Genomic DNA, 22192 nt, shown 5'->3' with positions numbered 1-22192 from the left:
AATAAATTGATATTCATGATAACCACCAATTAAAAGATAGAGATTATCAGATTGGCTTTTTTTTTCTTTTTAACATCTTTATTGGAGTATAATTGCTTTACAATGGTGTGTTAGTTTCTGCCGTACAACAAAGTGAATCAGCTATGCATATACATATATCCCCATATCCCCTCCCTCTTGCATCTCCCTCCCACCCTCTATATCCCACCCCTCTAGGTGGTCACAAAGCACCGAGCTGATCTCCCTGTGCTATGTGGCTGCTTCCCACCAACTATCTGTTTTACATTTGGTAGCGTATATATGTCCATGCCACTCTCTCACTTCGTCCCAGCTTACCCTTCCCCTCCCTGTGTCCTCAAGTCCATTCTCTATGTCTGTGTATTTATTCCTGTCCTGCCCCTAGGTTCTTAAGAAACTTTTTTTTTTTAGATTCCATATATATGTGTTAGCATACGGTATTTGTTTTTCTGACTTACTTCACTCTGTATGACCGTCTCTAGGTCCATCCACCTCACTACCAATAACTCAATTTGGTTTCCTTTTATGGCTGAGTAATATTCCGTTGTATATATGTGCCACATCTTCTTTATCCATTCATCTGTCGATGGACACTTAGGTTGCTTCCATGTCCTGGCTATTGTGAATAGAGCTGCAATGGACTTTGCGGTACATGACTCTTTTTGAATGATGGTTTTCTCAGGGTACATGCCCAGTAGTGGGATTGCTGGGTCGTATGGTAGTTCTATTTGTAGTTTTTTAAGGAACCTCCATACTGTTCTCCATAGTGGCTGTATCAGTTGACATTCCCACCAACAGTGCAAGAGGGTTCCCTTTTCTCCACACCCTCTCCGGCATTTATTGTCTGTAGATTTTGTGATGATGGCCATTCTGACTGGCGTGAGGTGGTACCTCATTGCGGTTTTGATTTGCATTTCTCTAATGATTAGTGATGTTGAGCATCAGATTGGATTTTTAAAATCCAGCTTTATGCTGTTTAAGAGAGACATCCCTAAACACAAGGACATAACAAGGATGGAAGCAAAACGACTGGAAACTCTCTACTGTAGAGCCACACCATCTACTGTTGCCAAATGGTTTGTAGTTCAGATTGCCCAGAAAATACCATTTTTCCATCCTGTTAGTGGGTTTGTTTTTAATCTGGTTTTCAATAACTTTTAAAAATTTACTTGTCTTGTTTCAGCAGGAGTGGATTTATCGGCAGTAGCACACGTTTGCGATAAGACTGATTTATTTCCCTTAGTCCCACTCTTGAGATATTTTTTTCCACGCCACTGGTTTCGAGCCTCGTCTGTTCATGAGATTAGATATTGCTTTCTCGTACCTTAACCCTCTCACAGCTTTTGGAAAGTTCTGTGTGACGCAAGACTAAAGGAACCCACAAGTGCACATTCCTGTGGGTAATTTTTCTTTATGCGTTTCCGTGTTGTAAATCGTACCCATCAGGCCGCAACACGAGGCAGCATGGAATGCGGGAGACCTAGTACTTGTTTTTCTCGGCTCTATCACCAGGGGGCACCAAAGCCCCAGTAATCAGCAAAAGAGGCTCATTTGAGAAAAACCAGGCACCAAGGTGTAGACCTTGCACAGAGCAGTGCCCAGCTGAAGGCTGTTTGTGAAATGACTCGACGCGGAAACGTCTTACTGTAAAAAATAAACTAAAATCAAGAGATTGGGAAAATTGTACCGATGAAAATTACTTCCCTCTCTAGTGATTTTATAGGTTACACGGAACTTAAAATATTTCATGTAGAAGATGAATAAAATATATAGGAAATTATATGAATGAGTTATATTAAGTTCTTATATGAACATATATGAATATATATAGAAAATATATAGAAAATTATTCTCTTATGCCATCTCACGAAATAATTAAAACAGTGATGCACTGGATATATATTTGCTTCTTTCCCCTATTAATCTTCGTAAAGCTTGTTGGGCCTGAGTGTCTTCTATTAACAAGCTCTTTATTATGTGATTTCTAGCCAGGGGTACCTGACTCTGTAGTTCACCAGAAAATGTGAGGCAACCATCACATCGTTAAAGCTGAGTAAGAGGATGGATGACACGTAGTAGATGTGCAGTAACTAGTGCACATAGTTATAACTAATGTTATATATGTCCTGGTGATGGACATTGTAATGGATTTTGGAGCCAGCTAGACCTGTGTTCGAAACCCCTCCTAGTCTGACCTTGAGCTAAGTTTCCTGAACCTGTTTTTCCACATCTGTATCCCACATCAGTCCTGTTCCTTGGATGAGCCAAGAATTCTTGTCTCGGAGTCTGGCCCTTGCTACTCCCGGGGTCAGGATTTCTCCTCTGATACCCTTAAGTCCATTCTCTCATCTCCTTCAGGTATCAGCTTGCACCCAAACACGCCTTATCCCCCTTCCCCGATTCTTCTTCTCCAGAGTACTTGTTATGGCACAAAATACATCTTACTTCCTCATGTGTTTGCTAGAGATTCTCCCCACTAGACGGTGAGATCCATGAGAGCGGAAATTGTTTTTTCTGCTTTGATCACTGCTCCGTCTCTAGCGACTAGAACAGTGCCTGGCAAACAGGAGCACAGTAAACGTCTGCTGAGTAATGAATGACTCCCAGGAATGTTATGGCTGATGATAGTGTTTATAAATCACCTAGCATATAATAGCAGGTAAATTGTAGTTGTTATTATGAAATTCTGTTATATTGTAGACTCAATTTCTTGAGTCCTATTACAATTTGAACTTTTTTTAAACAAGGTGTCTTGAAATTGATTAACTAGGTCATGACCATCTTTTTTTTTCTTTTAATGACATGGAAGAAGGGTAAATGAGCATATGCCTATAGCCCAAAGTATTATTTTGTGAAACCTCACTTGCAATTTTGTGTGTGTGGCAGGAGCGTGTCATAAAAGCACAGGTACTGATATAGACCCACTGCCTCTCATAGGTTGCCCTGGAGATCTTTTCTCACGGAATGTGCCTTCCTGGAAGGGGACTGACCAACAGGAGGCCTTAGATTTGTAAGGCTTGGTCCCTCTGGCCTCCTGGAGTCATCCCAGCCAGGTAATACAGCTCACGTTTTATCCTGGAAGCCCTTCGGCATCACCAGATTTAGCGCTTAATGCAGCTCCAAGACTATGCCACAGAAACAGACAGGTAAGCTCACCTGTTGGATAAGACCATCTGCTCTTCCAGCAATTCTGTGGATGACTTTACGCTTTCCCTTGGAGCCCGAGCATCTCTCCGGTGGACAGGTCCCACCAGGGTCGGCCGCTGCGCTGAGCCAGCCGCGCTGAGCCTGGACGCAGCACACAGGTGATCTAAGCAAGCGACGGTCCGCAGGCGTCCACTCAGGGCAAGGAGTCCCAGCATCCAGCTTAGCCTTCCCGGCCCACTGCACCGTCAGGAGGAGCACCTTGGCTGCGTGATTCAGCAGGACGCGTGCAGTGGGCCCCCCACGCCCTCCCCCGCCTCCCACCCACTTCAGTGCGTTTATTCTGTCATTAGTAATCACTGCGATTACAATATTTTACTTCCTGACTCTACAACCGGAAAGATCTTAAAGGCAGGGCTGAGAACTCCCGGCTTTACTCTAAAAACAAAACGAAAACAAACTTCCCAAGAACATTTAAAGTGTTTGAGGTGCTGTCTGTATTACCACCTCACTCCACCCCAGGGTGTAAGCAAGCACAGTGTCTGGCCCATTACAGATGCTGCCTAATGCACACAAATCAGTAAAGTAAAAGCGGTGAAATCTGAGTAAGGTCTGTGGATTGTGCCAGTTCCCAGGTTTTGATACTGAACTATAGTTATGTAAGATGTTACCACAAGGGGAAGCTGAGATTAAGGGTACAGAGGACTTGTCTGCGCTATTTTTGAAACTTCCAGTGAACCGTAATAATTTTTTGAAGGATAAATAAAGGCTTTTAAACAATATATTTAGCCTCCTTCCTAACCAACACCCTTTGCAAAACTGGAATTACTGTTAGGTTACTTGCCAGAAATGTATTTCTAATGAGCAGGGATGGGCAGGGAAAGGGCAGCTTCTGGAAGCTGTCAGCAGTCTGTACAATGAGACGAGCATCGCATTACCAGAAGGGCAATCAGGGATTGTTACGTAGACAAACGACCAATGGAGAATGCACTGATTTTAAATACATACTTAGAACTTGCTAGAAAAGATGCTGAGTAAATACATGTTTAATTTCTTGATGGCTACGGTATAATCGAGTGTAAAGAGCTGGTGGGCAGTGAACTGCCAGCCTTTAAGTTGAAAGTTACAAATACTGGGAGACAGAACTGACTCAGGCTCCTCATCTCTCCTGACGAGGCCTCTGACACGTTACCTTGACTTCTGTTAACTCCCTGGATACCGACCCACGGTGATACTGTTCCGCTAGAGGATCCTGCAGTTTTCTTAGCTCTCCCCAAACCACTGACCATGCTGAACCCTTCCTGCGCCCTGTGCCCCCAGAAGGAAGCAGTGGTTAAGGAGCTCCCGACCCTGGACCTTCTGAGAGCAGAACCATGCCTACACAGCCCGCGTCTTCTGAGAAATAATGGCATCCACCCCACCTCCGCAGGACTCTCTTGTTTACCTGCCTCTAAGAAACCCAAGCCTCCTTCCTCTTCTGAGAAATCCTTCTGCAGAAATGGATGTTCTCCCCATTGCAAGGGCCAGAATAAAACCACCTCCCCTGCATCGTCGGTGCATTTCGTCTCACACACCAACTCCCAGTCAGCTTTATTCCTTGTTTTTTCCCTGGCCTTTCTTATTCCAGATGGTTAAAATGAGGGTAAATTTTTCTATACTTTTCACAATCATTAATAAACTAATCTTCATGATCAAGCTAAGAGATTTTTTCCATTCTTAGGTGAAAAACATTGGCACAAGACTCAGTGTTTTGCATCAAATGAAAGAACTACCTAAGTTGTTCTACCATTATAGGTAAAAGAAAAAACCCCTGCATGTTTGCTAAGAGACTTTAAAGTCTGTGAACCATTCGGCCCTGTTCCCTCAACTCCCCTACATGCCCTACATTTCGTAGAAGTAATAAAAACCTGCTGTGTGCCAAGAATCCCAGGAGGTCCTTTTCCCACACGTATTTACTCCTCCCAGCACTTCTGGAAGAGTTAGGCTCATCCCCATGTTTCTGGCGAAACAGCACAGAAGTACGGCGGGGCATTCAGCTCTGGTGCAGACGCCAGGGTCTGAATATGGGTTTTACCACTACCTACCTGTCAACTCCCAGATCCCTATTCCCAAGTGTACTCAACAGATACACCAGTGGGATATGCATCAACCACACATACTCCAAAAAGAAAATGCCTCTCTGCTCCTCTCCAGTGGGAAGGAAAGGCCCGGCTAAAGCTACTTGAGGTCTATTCAGATAGACTGAGGCCCACCTACTGACAGGGCCAATTTCCTTCTACAGGGATAACTCACTCATCAGGCAACAGGCTGCAGAATCCAGAATTCTCGCTTTAACAAATCAAGCCAAGAGAAGATGTCTAAGGACTAAAGTTCTGATATAGCATTGCCCAGGTTCAGAGAAAACAAAAACAAAACCCAGCTGACCTCTTGTATCATCCCGGATAAAATACACTTAGCTTAAAAATAACTAAGTTGCCCTCTAAATTCAACTTTCTGTTCTTTTGAGGGAGTATTTCTATCGTTTCAGTTGTCTGAGTTCACTGGGAAACATTCTTTTGAGAAACAGAAAGAAAAAGCAGGGCTCCCACTACTCAGTGGGCTCGCAGGGTCGCCCCAGGGGTCAGGAGCGCAAGGGCAGCGACCCAAACTGCCGACATGCCTGGGAGGCCGGGAGGCCGGGAGGCCGGGAGGCCGGGAGGCCGGGAGGCTGGGAGGGGGGGCCCGCCACACTTTCAGATGGAGCCAGCTGTCTATTCTGACCCGGTTCTTCATGAGCTCCACAGGCATCTTGAGTTTTTAAACTCAGGTCTGTGTGGTGACTTCCTAGTGTCACTTTATCCATCTTCTCAACCAGTCACGACCCCTTGGCTCTCACCAGAAGCCTGGCACTGGGAGAACCCAGGTCTTGGCAACCAGAGCAGCACTAGCCCGGCCCAGGTTGTCCAAGGCGTGAACAGAAGGAAGAAGAATCAGATCTAACGTCACCAGGAGCTCAAGAATGACAAAGGCGGCCCTTACAGAGAGCATTCACTGCAAGGCAGTCCCCACGGTCTGGCCACATTACAGAGACAATGACTTCGTTCACCATCAGTGTTTATTGGGCGCCTATGTGCAAAGCACTCTGCTAGGCGCTGGGCAAGATACAAAGATAAACCCACAAGACTGCCCTCAGAGAGCTTACAGTCTAGTATAGGAGCGCAGTCTCTGGAGAAGATCTTTTAGGTGTGACTGACCTCCCCTGACCCACCCACCAAAAAAAAAAAAAGAGGGGGTGGGAGGGGGGAAAAAAGAAAGGAAAAAAGAGAAAAACCTCAAGTTTACTAGACTTGGTTTCAGCCATTTTCTCTTAGTGCGGCAGCTTCACATTAAAAAAAGCATCGATCTGAAAGTCTTTTAAAATGAATACTTGTACTCATAAACAAAATTCACTTTCATTAGAAAAATGCTGAATATTTATTGCAATTAAGAAAATCCTCAAACATATCTTCAGTATTTTCATGAATTTTTTTCTTATGAATCTGTATTTGTAAAGTAAACAGTTTCCCAAATTGCATCAAAACATGCAACCACTTTTTGAAACAGATCTCTTTAAACCACTGGCAGTCACGTAAAAGGTACACAGGCTGTCTGCTAAAAGCAAGGGAAGCGTCTGAAATGGACAGATGTTTACTACCAAAATTCACAGCTTATGGTTTCCCCCCCCCCCCCATAAACTCATTTCAGGTCAATTCAAAGCATTATAAAATAACACCTCCATTAACCTATACCCCCAAAAACCCAAAGCTTTAGACCATTAAGCTTTAGATAGAATAGTGAACAAACGTTCCTTGTGGCCTTCAAGCCTATCTCTTAGTTGCCAGACCCACCAAAGATCTGTAAAATAATTCCAAAAACAGAAGCTCAAAATAACCCCCTTTTCCTATTACACCCTAAGGAATTTCTGAAGTTTTCTGTTATCTTCCTTTAAGCATAAAGGAACCAAATGTAATCAACTGGGGGAACAGAATCACTGATATAGCTGCTTGTCTAGGTTAAACTGCTAGAGAAAAGGAGCATGTAAGCACAACATCTTAAAATTAACTCATTTCTAAACATAATTACTTTAGATGAGTGTCTTGCAATTATTCTCTTCCCAGGATCATCCCTGGGCTCAGAGGTTTCTAATTAAAAGTGTGAAGCCTTGGGTCTTTGTGGAGACTTTCTAAGACTTCTTGAAAACAGTGACGCTGAGGTCGATGGTATGCTTATCAACTGAACACAGGTCCATCTTCTTCGTGCAGAATTACAGTGAACTTACAGAGCTGTGCGTACCCAGAAGTGAGCTCCTGGGAGGGGGGCTTCTCACGCCCGTGTTGGGGCACTCTCGTCCCGAGCAGTTTCCCTTCGCTCGTGAGTAAAAGCAAACGCGCCCACTGTGCTCGGGGGCCTTTCTACTCCTCTTTCCCACTGAACTCCAGAAAGTGGGTGGGCTTGGACTCAACAGTAACTGGAGTCAATTTCCACATTCATCCCCAGCAAACACAGATCCACGCATGCAGAGGCCCATGAACACCCAAACCAGCCCCGGGTCTCGCTAAGGCTGCAGGCTTCTTACGTGCACCCGCCTCAAGGAGAACACACCCAACTTTTAAGCTTTGACGCCGACAGATTTTAAGTTTGTACAAACTATACAAGAAGTTAAATCTTCTGGGTGTAAAATCTAACAGAAATAAAGTCAGATCAATATGAATTATGTGTTGACTTGTCTTTCAATCATCTTGCTGCCGTCACATTACTGAGGAGCTTTTCTGTTCAATCTCTCTGCCAAACGGATACAACAAATTTTACAGACGTGTGTGGTATAAAAGAACTACTATTTAAGGTAACTAGTCCAACTCTGTCATTTTACAGATAAAGAAACGGAGACCCTGAAAACTTTAATGAAAAAGCTGGGAGCCAAACCCAGTCTAGCATTCCTGATACTGTTCTTCTGACCTTCAACTGACCTTCACAGAACACATACCCTTACAGGCAAGAGCTGTTCCAACCAATGCAATTAAACGGAGATGTATTTCATATGAAATACGTATAACAAATGTTAAGCCACTAATGTAAGCTATTCTTAGAAAATATTAGCCCTTTTTGGTTACTGCTGATAGTATACCTACAGTGTTTGGTCTTGCTTTTAAGGGTGACTGATTTGTAGCTGCTTCCTTTGAGGATGCTTATTTGCCCACTGTAGAAACAAATCATGTTAAATATGATCATATAATCAATCTCTAAATAATTTTTACATACATTTGGATTCTTATACTTTTAACATGAGTATAATTAATTTATGCAGAGAATGAGTGAGATATTACCTCTATATAAATTGTTGGCAACTTGAAAATTGGTCATTTCCATACAGGATAGGAAATCTCTTCTAGGTAATAGAAAGGGCGTCCAGGGTAACAAAAAATATAATAAAAATTATATAAGTGAATTTTGACTAGTCTGTAATCAGAGGTATAGAAGAAAGGATATGCTTAAAGAATCAGATCTGGGGTTCACGGGTTAACACCCTTCCTTGCTAGCTATGTAATAACCCTGAAGCAATTCCACAAACTTCTGGGTCTGTTTCTTTATCTGCAAAGAGCTAACATCTGCACTACTTACCTCATTAGATTATTGAGGAGCCCATACAGTAAAATATATGAGAGTGCTTGTAAACGGAAACGCACACCGACAAATACTGATTATTATTACCCCAATAATTATTCAAATGTGGACCTAGAAAAAAAATTAAATAATTACCACTCAGTGGCACTAGGCATGCTCACTAGATAAACCATGCAAACATTTTCAACGTTCAATGGCAATGTTAAAATAAAAAAAAAAATCACATAAAGATATAATACCAAGGAACTTGTTTAGAGAAAGCACTGAAAGACACACATTTGGTTGACTTAAGAGACTTTAAAATGATTTAGAATGATTTACAGCATATAAAGAGGTATTTAGTCTTTAGTGGAGAAAGTTGCTAGTCACCTGTCAGAAAAACAAGCATTGTGGGCATTCCTAAGACAAATGGAATAAAATTCATCACTTTTTGCTATTTTGTAAACCAGGCTTCTCACCAACAATTATATTAATTTTTCCAGTATTCAGACATATCCTAAAAGAGATAATAGAGAATGTCTGCTTCTAAATCACATCCAATGTGAACTTGCATAAATGCAAGGCATAAATAGAGTTCTCATAACTCCACAGGCACCTGAAAGTTTTAACTACCCTCCATGCTCACTTCATATTCCATAAAGAATAATGGAAATACAGGGAATACTTCAAATATAAATATTTCACAAATCCTTCTCATGTGGCTGTCTTACTCTTATAATACTCCATTCTGATGGCCTTTGTTTGTTTTTGTTTGGAAAATTAAGTAGTACACTAACCTTTCCCTTCAAATATGCCTTTTGATGTTCATTCTTACACCAAAAAAAAAAAAAAGGTAACAACCCAAAACAAATAAAGATGCAAGGCAAGAGATAAACAAGATACAATCCATTAGGTATAAAAATATGCTGTTTCAAATTCAGAATAATTTAATAACTCTTCGTTATTTCATATGTATCTGGAAATGGGACAGATACATGTCCTGATCCTGTCACAAGAGGTAGAATTCCAGCATTTGGTACAACGTTCCAAGATAGGGTTAAAGTGACATTCCTGTTTCCCCTATAAAAAGATATAATAAACAGATGTCAGCAGAAACATTTGTAGTTCAATAAAAACGTTTTAATTCAAGCACTGAGGTATCAAACACTTTATTTTTAACCAGCTATTCCTAATTGGAATTCTAATCTACACACAAGTTTTTCCCAAGTCATCTGAAATCCAAGACGATGCTGGAGAACACCAGCATTCTCACTGCAGGTCTCCCATAATGACCTACCTAAAGTCACTTAACAGTCATAGTTATTCAAGCCATCAACCAAAATGCTTAAATGAGTAAAACACAGAAAACAGAGAGATCTGAGCTAGAAATCAGGAGACAATGATTTGAAACCTAATTCTATCATTATCCAGATGGGCAAACCTGAATCAATCAAACTCTCTCAGGGCTGGAAACTTTTCATCTGCAAAACCAGGTTTGGTTAAAATAGCTCTCCCCTAAAATCCTTTCCAAAGTTGACCCACAGAGCTTAAGAGCTAAGACTGACCCAAAAGATCAATCGTTCTAATTCCTTCATTTTGTATAAAAGGAAACTGAGGTTCAGAGAGGTTAAGTGAACCAAAACTAGAAACTTCAGTGTCAACTCCTAGAGCCACACGCGGCTTCCTCGTTCAGGTCCCCAGGCAGCCTCCTCTGACATCCCCGAAGGAGCCCTCGGACGACAGTCCCGCTGCCGGGTCAGCAGACCTTAAGGGCAGACGCCCCAGGCCCTGCTCGTCTGACCATCACAGTTGCCATAACGTGAGAGAACTGGGCACGTTTTTAGACCTGGGTTTGCACGGTACTATTTCTACCCCATCTTCCAGTTCACATCTGTATAAATACTTTTCTTCTCTCTCAACTTTTCTTTTTAGCTGTTTTTCTTCAAAATAAAAACACATCACGTCTTTCTCTCCCCTTCATGTAACATCACATGTAAAAAATGACAAAGAATTGCTCACTTGAGACCATTTCCATCGTCAAAGAAAAAATACTTTGTTTTCATATCTTTCAACAGCAGCTTTGGATTATCACCTCTCAGAACAATCTTGTCCCACAGGACAACCTGGTTCAGAGCCTACGTTAAAATAAAAATTAATTAGATAATGCAACAGATACAGCATCTCTGTCACTTCAAAAGTATGTTAAGGGAAGAGTTTAATTTACATGAATGAATCCAACTTTGAGGGAACTGCTAAAATCTTAAAGCAGACAAAATGGTAACAAGTGGATAGATACAGGAGTGCAACTTCTCCTGGACAAAAGAAAGATACTTCCCTAAAGGAAATCACCCCTTTCGCCAAGGCAACTGTATTATTTAGAGCCCTCAAAGTTTAATGCAAGGTTCTAGACTTATGTGCTCTCCAGAGTGAGGCCCTAGGAGAAACAGAAGGCACTAGAATCCCTAGAAGGGAAGCATTCTTTTAAATCACTTTTCCCTGTAAAATTTCTGAGACCCTCCAATTCTGTGGACGCTGCATGATGCCAGGGAAACAGAGAGAACTAATCCCTGTAGATCACACTGCTAACACAGGTCACTGCTGCTAGACTATCTCATGAAAATTTATGTATCTCCAAGGTTTTTAAATTATCAAGGAATCACTAAAGAAATGAAGCCTTTTTAGGTTTTTTTTTCCTTTAAATTAAGAAAACATAGGCACATTATTGTTTTACTATGGCAAAATCCTAGAAGTCAGACAATTCTTTTAAGCCACTGCTTTGACATATCATAAACAAGTTTCGCTTGGAAAATTAGAATTACGAAATGGAGAAAAAGCACATTTGTAACCACTTCTAAACGCCAAGACATGTGTTCTTAGGAAGCTACCATCCATTAGCTTGTGAGGCCAACTGCTCAGCATTAACTGAAAAGAAATGTGGAACAGTCAATTTCTAAAGAGGGGTGCAAATCTTCACCTTCAACCCTCCAACATTAAACAGAAACATCAAGACTGAAGAACACAGAATCAAAGATATGCCAAAGTAAAATGACTTTTTAATGTATATTTATTCATTCACCAAAGCAGTGATCTGTCCAATTCCAAACTGTATTAACTTACTAGCCATGCTGGAGTAAATCGGAGTTATGAATCTGACTCAGGTATATCCATCACCAAGAAGGTGACATATTTATTTGGATCATGTGCTGAGACTTGCAGAATACTTGTGCTTACAGCTGTCACTCTTATCTTCAGAGCAGCTTTTTCTGTTTAACGCTTTGTTGATTCTCAAGGGCAGGGATCAAAACTTATTCAACCCAATATTCTTACTGCCCAACAAAGTACCCTCCATAAAAGATAGGCTCAAAATAAATATACAAAGAATTGAAGGGCTAATGATTCCAGTCAACTAATCAAACCCATCAACAAATAAAGCTGATTAATTTGTCATCCCTGGAAAATGAATATACAGTTCAAATACAATACAGAAGTAGACTCACCTCTTAACTACGAATTACCTCAGGCTATGCTGGTAACAAAACATAAGGGTAACTCAGCTAAAAACAACACAGAAGCACATTTTGACTCCACAGGCTTCACCTTTCGGAGTTAATGCACATATCAGAATCATTCACCTTACACTTTTAGGACCTAAGAAGATTTCTGTGTTATCAATATGCTATATAAATATTTTAACCCTTACTCTTATCTGCAACAAAAGCTCTAAATCAGACTGGACTAATAAATTTCAGTCACAAACTAATAGTTTTAATAATGTTATAATAGGTTTTAATCTAATAGTTTAATAGCTTTTAATTATAAAACTTCTAATCAACTCTAATTCATGATTAAAAAGACTACTTTAAGTGTTCAAACTGACGAGTCCTGTACAACTCAAAACAAAGTAATGTATTTCTCAATATAAATTAATTGTAGATATATGGCTTAATAAAAGGCTATCAGAACAGCTCACATCATGTATTAAAAGAGGAAAAATAGAAATATTTAGATGGATTTTAAAATAATCTAAGAGACGATTCACAAATTAGTTATCTTTACAGCTTTTGATTACATATCTGGGTAACAGAGTTGTAAGCACAAGTTACAAATTTCACTGATTCAAGTATCTTGCCGTCTATCTCTAATGGTAGCTGTGGAGAGAGAATATCTTAGCTTAAAGAGGACTTAGCTGAGGAGTAATTCGACCTCCTCATTTCCTCATATACCCATAGTTCAGCAACATCCTTTTGGAGCTTATCACTGGAAATAGTCTCCAAAGGTTTTTGATAACGAATTATTTTGAACACCAAACCCAAACTATGCATCTTTATTTACAAATTACGTACATGATACACATTACTATTATCGTTAGATATGTTATTATTGATAGTGAATGTAAATGTGCATTTCAAATAGTCTTCTTGACTAATGCTAAACTGTTCTCAGCCAACTATTTATTGGATCTTTGATTTGTTTTTAATCCTTTAACGTGCTGAGCAGCTCAAGAGGAGCAGACGCGTCAGCTCGGCCGCCTTCCGGTCGCTCACACGTGTCTCTGCACCATTAGCGTTCTCTTCAATCTGTGACTTCTTTGAAAGAATCTTTTTTAACCATTTTTCCATTTGTGAGGATTAGTTTATTTAAAACTAGACGATATAATCTACTCAACTGGGTACACACTGCACAACTTTGCAAAGTGCTGAAAGTGAATGAATAAATGTATGTAGCAGGCGGACCTCCTGCCCTACAGAATCCCCCCCCTTCCTCCAGAGAAGCTGCACGTTTTAGGAGGCGTGCGACCATTTGACTTAAGGACCGAGTATGAGTATCCGTGTCAGTCCACAGAGTGAGAATCAGTAAAATTTCACACCTTTTCCCTCTTATTTTACATTGAGAAATACATAAATGGACTTCTGGTTTCCAGTGTGGTACATGAGGAGCTTGGAAGTTGCCACTCCATCCTAACACCAAGTAAAAAGCTGAACAAACTGAAAATTTGGCAACTCTTCTTAGATGCATAAGAAAAGAAACAGTAGCTCTTAATCGTTTTCCTTATTTATCTAGGCATTACCCTGCTTGCACCCGCTCTTGGGAACCACAATGCAGGGGGGCTGTAGAAGCAGACAGAAAAACAAAAAAGACAGAAGCTACCAAAGGAGATAAAGTTTTCTTAGTAGAGTCACCTTTCCATGGTGACTTGTGATTTTTACTAAATTACTCAGGTCAGATATTTCGAATATATAAAACTTATATTCTTTTCTAAAGAATGAGGTTTTAAATAGCTACGAAAATACTTCTATACATATACTTACATTATTTTTTGTTGAATATTCGGCTGATAAATAAAGAAACAACTGCTTAACATTCCAATCAAAGATATTTTCTAGATGTATATAAATTAAGGAATATATAAATCATAAAGCAGCATACAACTTTAAAACAGATTTTAGTTATTCTTAAATTAATTACTCATAGCAATACTGATACTAAAATTAAAAAAAAAAAAAGGAGAGGTGGCCCAGAAACATACTGGGCCTCTAATTTAATAAAAATATATAGAAGATGATATATTGTAAAATCCAGCTCATTCCAAAGTCAAAAAATATCAGTGAGATTATCAGTATCCTGCCCTGCTCCTCTAAGCACTACTACCTGAGATACTTCGATTAATATAAACTTAACCGAGAAACACAAAATTTAGTTTTCTGTAAAATCAACGCACTAAGTCTAAGAGAAAGAGGACTTAGTATTTCAAGCACATATGATGCCACTGGAATTCTGAGTATAAGCACTCACCACAATACAACTTAATGTTAAGCAAAAGTGAACTAGGATCAAGTAATTAAACCAAGTACGGTAAATTGTACAGATCATTTTTGCACATAGGCCAGGAGAGATCAAAATGTCTCAACCCATGAAGTGCTTTAGTAAGAGTACGCAGCTGAATACCAATTTGGTTTCATCAGTTTGTACCCGAGTGAAAAAAACTCACCGGGATTAATTACAAGACTGGTGTCACTGAGAAATGAACTGAGTTAATGTCTGGATTTTATTAAGCATCATATGTAAATGGATAAGTCATTTTATTATACCCGTTTATATACTAACAGCTACATGTTCTTGACATTCCACTCTTAGATATGCGTATCCACTAAGAATCACTATTTTAGAATTCAGAAGTCTTAAATATCTCTATAAAAACAGGTACAATTTCAAGTTTTAGCAGCCATAATAAGAAAATCTAAACTACAAATGATGAAATTGAGAATACATAAATATAATAGTTGAGGTATCAGGAAATTTCACTATAATTGCCCACATACACAAAGTTCCAACTTTCACACTAGCTCCAAACTCTCTCTCACTAGCTTAGATTTTTTTTTTCTTTTTTAAAGACATGAAGACTTAAAAGCAAAAGTTTAACACGGGACTTTTCTGATGGTGTACTCTATTTCCTAAAAAAGTGCCTACAGAACTAATTCCTAGTCTACTTCTAAACCTAGTAATTTATTTCTAAAAAAATCAAGTTAAAAGTAATTCCAGGCTAGTAAAGAGACATGTCAGGTAAACTCCGCAGGTAGATAATCTGCTTCCACTGTTCAGATAGTTGCTTTACACAAGTTCAGACAGTTCAATCTCCATAACCAATTTTAATCCTGGGGTCTTGAAAAGGCAGATGACATGCCAGAAGTGGCAGGTAACAATGCTGCCGAGATAGTAATCTAAGACCCTAACAGAAGGTTCAACTGGCCCAGTGATCAGAGGTGTCAAAAGGCGGAAATTCAAAACAAAGAGAAAATATTTAAATCACCTCCATTTTAAATAACTCTTTTAATTGTTACGATTTCTCTTACTCTTATTATAAAAGTACTTATAAAAAGAGCGATAATGGCAAAATGCCAATATGGTTTACCAATAATCATTTGACAATGACCTTCTGAATCACAGCAGATGCAATTCACTTTTTCAACATATGTTTCCCTCTGCTATCACAAAACATGGACATATTCTTTGGGATTGTACATGAAACGTTACATCTAGGTAGGCTGAGTAGTGGTTACATTCTTCCCTCTTTAATCTAAATGATCTAATTTTATTTTCTTTCCTAAATACAGATTCAAACTCTCTTGTAGCTTTAGATCTATTTAATGTTTCTGTGAAGAATTTAAAGTGTGTTCACACAATAACTCATCAATCTATAAATACAAGTTTTCTCAAGGTTGAAAGAGGAGGTATTAACACGGCTATACTGATGAAAATATAGGCATAAAAATTTCCAAGGTCTGACTGATTCAATGGATAAACATACTTATTGTCCCCCAAATCACTAAATATGTATATCATTGTAATACTAGAGAAAGAGCAATGAAATATTTTCTAAAAAGGATATCAGCAGTTATATCAAATGTAATGAATCCCAGATCACTTCTTTCTCTAGGTCCAGTGAAGTCTTCTACATTTTTTCTAGAAATAAAGATAATAGTTTCATCATCTTTCAAACATAACAGCATACAAAACTCACAAAATTCCTTACATAAGTGAAAGACAGGGTCTAGCTGTATCCCACAAAGAAACAAGTAAAAATCAGAGAAACTTGTGTGACAACAGAAACATTCTAATCCACTATAAAAGTAGGTCTTCAGCTATTTTCATTTACCTTCAAAGAACCCCTAACAAAACCCAGGGGGAGAAAAAAAGTGCTCCAAGAATGTGGAAATTCTCGATGTCAAGTAATTTGGTAGACTGGGTAGAAGAAAATTACATTTGACTGCAAGGTGGTATGGAAACCAAGATTAAATGAACAACTACTATTCACTGAGCACATACTGTGTATGTGTCTGGGTCAGGGCCACTATGTGTTTTTGACAATTATCTCAATCCTCACAACATGCCTACGAGTTGGGTATTACTTCCACTTCAGAAAAAAGGAAATGAAGACCCAGGAAGATAGGAAGCTTGCTCAAGATTCACAGTAGCTAACAGCTGTTCAGTGTGTACCATGAGCCAACCTCTTCTAAGCCCTCCCAGAGCAGACAGCGCTCGTGACGTCCAGCCTGAGTCTATCGGAATCTAAAAAACAGCACCTAACAAACATCAATGCAGGGAGGAAAAGAAAAAAAAAAGTGGGGAATAGCCATTAGATGACTGGCTTGTTGGCGTTTGTGACTCAGAAATAAAACTAAGGTTGAAGACGAGGGAGCATTTGTTGGAAGATGGCACAGATAAGGACACGAGAACCAGGGGGGGAAAAAAAGCTACGAATCGAAGAAAGTGCCAGAGAATAAAAATTAGCATGAAAAAAAAATAGGCATTAGCGAAAGGACAACGTCATTTCAAAATTCTACTTCGGGCATTTTCGCAGATTTATTCAAGAGGCTGGCCCTTCACAAATAAAATTAAAAGCACGCCGCCTGGGAGCGCCGAACCTCTCCTGCCAACTTCGCAGGCGCCGCGGGTACCTTCGGCGGCGGGACGAGGGGGACGGACCCTGCGGAGGGGCTGTCGGGGGCGAGCCGGGCCGGGAGCGCCCGGGACCCCCAGCCCCGCGCCGGCGGGGGTGCGGCCGGGCGGGCCCGCTGGGCTGGTGTGGTGCTCCCTCATTGGCCGGGCGCGGGCGAGGGAAGTGAGGCACAGGAAGCAAGCGGAGGCAGCGACCCGAGCAACGCTCGAAACGAACATTTAAGAGCAAGCCCGGGAAGGAGCGGCGGAGGGTGGGAGCCGAGGGAGCGCCCCCAAGGGGTCCGCCCGGGGGCGAAGGCCGCTCGGGGAGGCGGGGAGGGGAGGGGGCCCGCGCGGCATCCCGGCCTCGGCGCCCCACGCCCCGGCCCGGCCCGGACGCCCGGCCCCGCCGCCCGACCCCGGCCGTACTCACAGCATGATCCTCGAGACGTGCAGCCGCACCGGGACGCTCCGGTCTTTGAAGGCGGTGGTGATGAAGCAGCCGAAGGTGAGCGCCGCCATCACGCTCAGCGAGAAGGCGAACAGCGAGTTCGCCCGCGACAGCACCGTGTTCATCGCGGCCGACGCCCCGAAGCCCGCTCCCCACGCACACCCGGGACCCCGTTCCGGCAGCGGTCCACCTCCCTGTGAGCCGCGCCGCCTGCGCCGCACGTTCCGGGGGCGGGGAGGCGCGCGCTGCCGCGGCCCCGCCTCCTTTCCGGTTCCCGGACGCGAGAGAGCGCGCGCGCTCCCGCCGCCTGGACACACCCACCAGCGGGCGGGACGCAACGAACCGGAGAGCCGGAGCCGCGCGGGGGCCCGCCCCTCCGCGCGCGGCCTGGCGCCGCCACCAATCAGCGACCAGCAAGGGAGGGGCGGGGCTTCGCCGTGGAAGGCCCGCCTCCTGGGCCCTGGCTTCCCCTCGTTCGGCCGGGGGCTCGCCCACCGTCCTTTCCCCGCCCTTACGGCAGGTACTCTGGGGCTGCGGCTTCCTGGGTGCTTAGGTTCCGTCGATTTGCACTTTAAACCAGCAGCGGGGCCAGGTAGTTTGGTTTGTGTCCTGACGTGTCGCGTTTGGAAGCAGCGCTTTAGAAGGCGCCGAGTCGTCCCCTTTGTCGAACGTGGTCAAAGTTAGAACTTCGGCTTTTTGGGGGGGCGTGGGAGTCTTTACTTTCCACGCCCAACCTTAGACCAGTTCCTATTAATGCTTTGCCTTCCAGCGGCCGCTAACGCTGTGTTAGCCGATAAGGATGCTGCTACCCAGTTTAAATAGTCCATTTAACGAGGTGTATCGGGGAGCTGAAAGGATGACCTCACTAGGCCCTTAGGATCAAAGGCGGTGGTGGCTGTGGAATCGCTATGTCGCACGAAGTATAATTTAAGTTTTATTTACATAAAATATTTAATATGTATGAAATATAAAGAAGATATGTACTATAAAACACATAAACTTACAATTTAACATCAGCAAGCCATCCATACATAATGGCCCTGAGGGGCCGTAGGGTTCATAACAGTGCCGGTCCCTGAGCTTAAATATACTGTCTGCCAACACCTTTGTTCCTTTTGCAACGAGGCTGGCTTTTTTGTACTTATAAAAATGGGATTCAGAGGGCCCAGGAATCCCTGAAATTAATTTTTTTTAAAAATTCTCTGTCCGTAAGCCAGAAGAGTTTACGAACACCTGAGATACCTGCAAACTAGAAAGTGATGATATGATCCTGATGCTGGCTTATGTTGTCTGTCGTTGAGCCCTTGCTTCTTTGCATTATTCATTAATCACTCAGCTTTCATACAGCCATGCATTTAGAATTATTACTAAGTGCCTGCTGTTCCAGGTAGTGTTCTAGGCTTTGAGAGTACAGGACTAATAAGGCAAAGTCCCTGCTAAACTGGAGCAGAGCCAAGTAATGAAAAACGGATAAACTATGAACTAAGGAGAGATCCTTAGTTGAGTTAAAACCCTAAATTTTTATCTTCCAGGCAGCCAGAGGTTATTCAGTAAAGCAACGATTTATTGAATACTTGGCACAGTGCATAAACAAAACAATTAGGTATTCTTATTACAGGATGACTTAGAGAAGGGATGGTTGTTAAACAAAACAAATAGGTATTCTTATTATAGGATGACTTAGAGAAGGGATGCTTGTTGTTACAGGTGTTGATGTCCAAGGAGAGTATTCTAAAAGATACAGGACTGCAAGTATGGGTTTATGTAAGAGATACCAAGCAGTCTGGTCCAGCTGAACAATGTATGTATAAAGCATTAGGTGGAAAAGAGTCTGGAAAGGTATATTAAGGGCCTTTTGTAGAAAACCTGGCCAAGGAGTTAGGATCTTATATCACAAGAAATTACATGTTAAACAAGAGTGGCATCACTGAACAGACAGCCATTTATAAGTTACATGTAGAGAGTAAGTGCCTGAGGTCGACCACAAAGGGACAGAAAAAAGAAAGACCGATAGGGACATTTCAGCGTCAAAAATCTATGATTTAGCAATTGCTTAGATAGGGGTGTGTGCAAAATATGGTGGAAAGTAGATTGTGAAAGCACAAGTGAAATTACTATTATTATTATGACACCATGGCTTGAACTTGAGTGACTGGGAGTTCCAAAACCACATGCAAGTCCACGATAGAAGCAGAATAGGGATGGGGTGGGGAATTCTCTTATTCTGTTGTAATTCTCCCATTGTTTCTTTGGATTGTCTAGATACTTAATCATACCATGTACCTTAGAGAACACTTTACCTTTTCCTTTCCAGTTTTTTAATTTCTAATTGTATTCTCTTGTCCATCGCAGTAGCTAATATTTCTAACAAAACCCTCAATAATGGAGATAATTGGCATCCTTTCATTTCTCCAGCAAGTAAGATAGTGGCTTTGTGATGTAAGTGTTGTGTGTGTGTGTGTGTGTGTATCATATTGATATCTAGGAAATACCCATTAATTCTTTTTTTATTGAGAGTGTTCTTTAACATGAATGAATGTTGAATTATTTTCACCTGTGTTTTCTGTATCTTTGGATGTGATCGCATAATTTTTCTCCCTAACTCTATGCCATAGACTGAATGTTTGTGACCACACCCCCCCAGATTCATATGTTGAAATCCTAACTCCCAGTGTGATGGTATTAAGAGATGGAACCTCCAGTAGGTGATTAGATCATGAGGGTGGAGCCCTCATGAGTAGGATGAGTGCCCTTCTAAAAGAGACCCCAGAGAGGTCCCTTACCCTTTCCTTCATGTGGAGACTCAATGAGAAGACTGCCAGTCTATGAACCAGGAAGCCGGCTCTCACCAGACACTGAATCCAGCGGCACCACGATCTTGGACTTCTGAGCCTCCAGAACTGTAAGAAATGAACTTCTGTTATTTATAAGCCACCCAGTCTATGGTAATTTGTTATAGCAGCCAGAACAAACTAAGACACTCTATTAATATGATGGATTATATGAACAGATTTCCTAATATTGAACCATTGCACATTCCTGGAATAAACTCCACTTGGTCATGATGAATTAATTTTTAATATGATCTTGGGCTTTCTTTTCTAATTGTTCTTTTAAGTTTTTGCTGTAAATATCCATAAGTGAAATTGATCTGTGTTTTTCTTTTTTGGTCGTAATATTATACTCAGATTAGAAAATGAATTTGTAAGTTTTCCTTGTTTTTCTATGCACTAGGATATTTAAGTGGCACTTGGATTATCTGATCTTTAAAAATTGGGTAGAAATTACCATGAGATGCTACTCTTCTTTTTTGATGGTTATTGATTGTTCATTGTAATTACCTATATGTGTGCTTTCTCCCTTTTTTATTATTTTAATTAGTATTTTTTCTATGTTGAATTTTTTCAGAGAACTGTCTTTTACATTTCCTAATTAATTCTACAGTTGTTTGTTTTCTTATTCATTAATTTTTGTTTTTAACATTATCAACTATTTCCATTCCATTTTTCCTTGGTTTTCTAGCTTTAAGGATTAGATATTTAATTGATATATTTTCATTTTTATTGTTATGATAACCACTTTAGCTGTATGCTAAAATTTTTGATCAGTTGTGTTTAAATTTTGTATTTCTCTTCTGAGGGGTAGCTTAATTGTGTGTGTGTGTGCGCGTGTGTGTGCATGCACGCACGAGCTACATTTCCAGGAGGAGGGACCTTTTTCCTTTTGATTGTTTTAAATTGATGTCTGATTTTATTTCATGTAGACAGAGAATGTTGTTTCTACCCTTTGGATTATTGAGGTCTTCTTTGTGGCCTAAGATGTCACTTTTGTGAATATTCAATGTGCACTTGAAAAGGTTATATATTTTCTGCTAATGGTATACAGAGCTTGATATATATCTATGAGATCTATCTTATTGGTTATGTTATCTATGTCTTTTATATCCTTATTAACTTTTTGTTATCTTTGTTTTCTTGGATTGAGAGAGATGTGTTAAAGTCTCCAAATTCTTGTGTTTTTGTCTGTTTCTCCTCTCATCTTTATACTTTCTGCTTTATAAAATTTGTTAAGTGATAGTATGTCTTCATTATGAATGGTAGTCTTTAGCATCATAAAGTATTCTTCTTTTACTCTTAATGCTTTTCGATCTGAGTTCTAGCTTGTCAAATGCCAAGATTACATGGAAGGAAATTGAGGCTGTTATTCATCTAAAATAATACTGTAGACCTCAGTTAAGGTTTAGCACTTTTTGACTAAATGTCTTCTCCTCTTTGATAATTTCTACTGAGAACCTGATGGCAGTTATGAGAGGAACAGTTGGAGTGCTTTGTCAGCACTTGAATAAATAGGGAGTGGTCAACTGGGGAAGACATGCTTCGTTATATTTTCCAAGAGTAGGAAGAACCACAGGATAAAGGTAAAGTTTCCATCTGCTTATTTGCAAATAATTATTCTTGTGTAACACTGAGCCAAGAAGAAGGAAGAGGAGTAACTTAGGGAATACTTTAAATAAAGCTGTGTGCA

The 22192-nt window shown here is 40.8% G+C and overlaps 2 protein-coding genes across 3 annotated transcripts in view; one reads left to right on the top strand and one right to left on the bottom strand.

Moving 5' to 3' along the window:
* Positions 1 to 6238: 6238 nt before the first annotated feature.
* On the bottom strand, positions 6239 to 17890 carry SPCS3 (signal peptidase complex subunit 3). Of its 2 annotated transcripts, XM_057537302.1 has the most exons (5): positions 17651 to 17890; positions 16169 to 16242; positions 14091 to 14167; positions 10801 to 10916; positions 6239 to 9861 (listed from the first exon to the last, which is right to left on the bottom strand). In XM_057537302.1, exons 1-5 carry the CDS (start codon positions 17791 to 17793, stop codon positions 9729 to 9731), a joined length of 543 nt encoding a protein of 180 aa, XP_057393285.1. In that variant the 5' UTR covers positions 17794 to 17890; the 3' UTR covers positions 6239 to 9728. The 2 variants fall into 2 exon arrangements, 1 of the variants encoding a protein (XP_057393285.1); XR_009006514.1 differs by lacking the exons at positions 16169 to 16242; positions 17651 to 17890 and having other exon boundaries at positions 10801 to 12335; positions 14091 to 14244.
* Positions 17583 to 22192, top strand: part of ASB5 (ankyrin repeat and SOCS box containing 5) — an 86867-nt gene continuing 82257 nt past the window's right edge. The window contains exon 1 of the mRNA XM_057537301.1: positions 17583 to 17725. The gene's annotated coding sequence lies outside the window, so the exon portion shown is untranslated. The remainder of the gene's footprint in view (positions 17726 to 22192) is intronic.

This window comes from Balaenoptera acutorostrata, chromosome 21 (assembly GCF_949987535.1).
Source record: "Balaenoptera acutorostrata chromosome 21, mBalAcu1.1, whole genome shotgun sequence".
Classification (NCBI taxonomy): domain Eukaryota; kingdom Metazoa; phylum Chordata; class Mammalia; order Artiodactyla; family Balaenopteridae; genus Balaenoptera; species Balaenoptera acutorostrata.
This window is presented reverse-complemented; position numbering and strand designations above follow the sequence as displayed.

What these genes read in the sequence shown, in the direction of transcription:
- SPCS3 (XM_057537302.1), bottom strand. Translation starts at nt 17,793, where the DNA reads ATGAACACGGTGCTGTCGCGGGCGAACTCGCTGTTCGCCTTCTCGCTG. An exon ending in CACGTCTCGAGGATCATGCT is followed by an intron (nt 16,243 to 17,650) that starts GTGAGTACGGCC and finishes CTTTATTTCTAG; the next exon opens with AAAAAATGTAGAAGACTTCA. An exon ending in GACGATGGAAATGGTCTCAA is followed by an intron (nt 9,862 to 10,800) that starts GTGAGCAATTCT and finishes ATCTTTTTATAG; the next exon opens with GGGAAACAGGAATGTCACTT.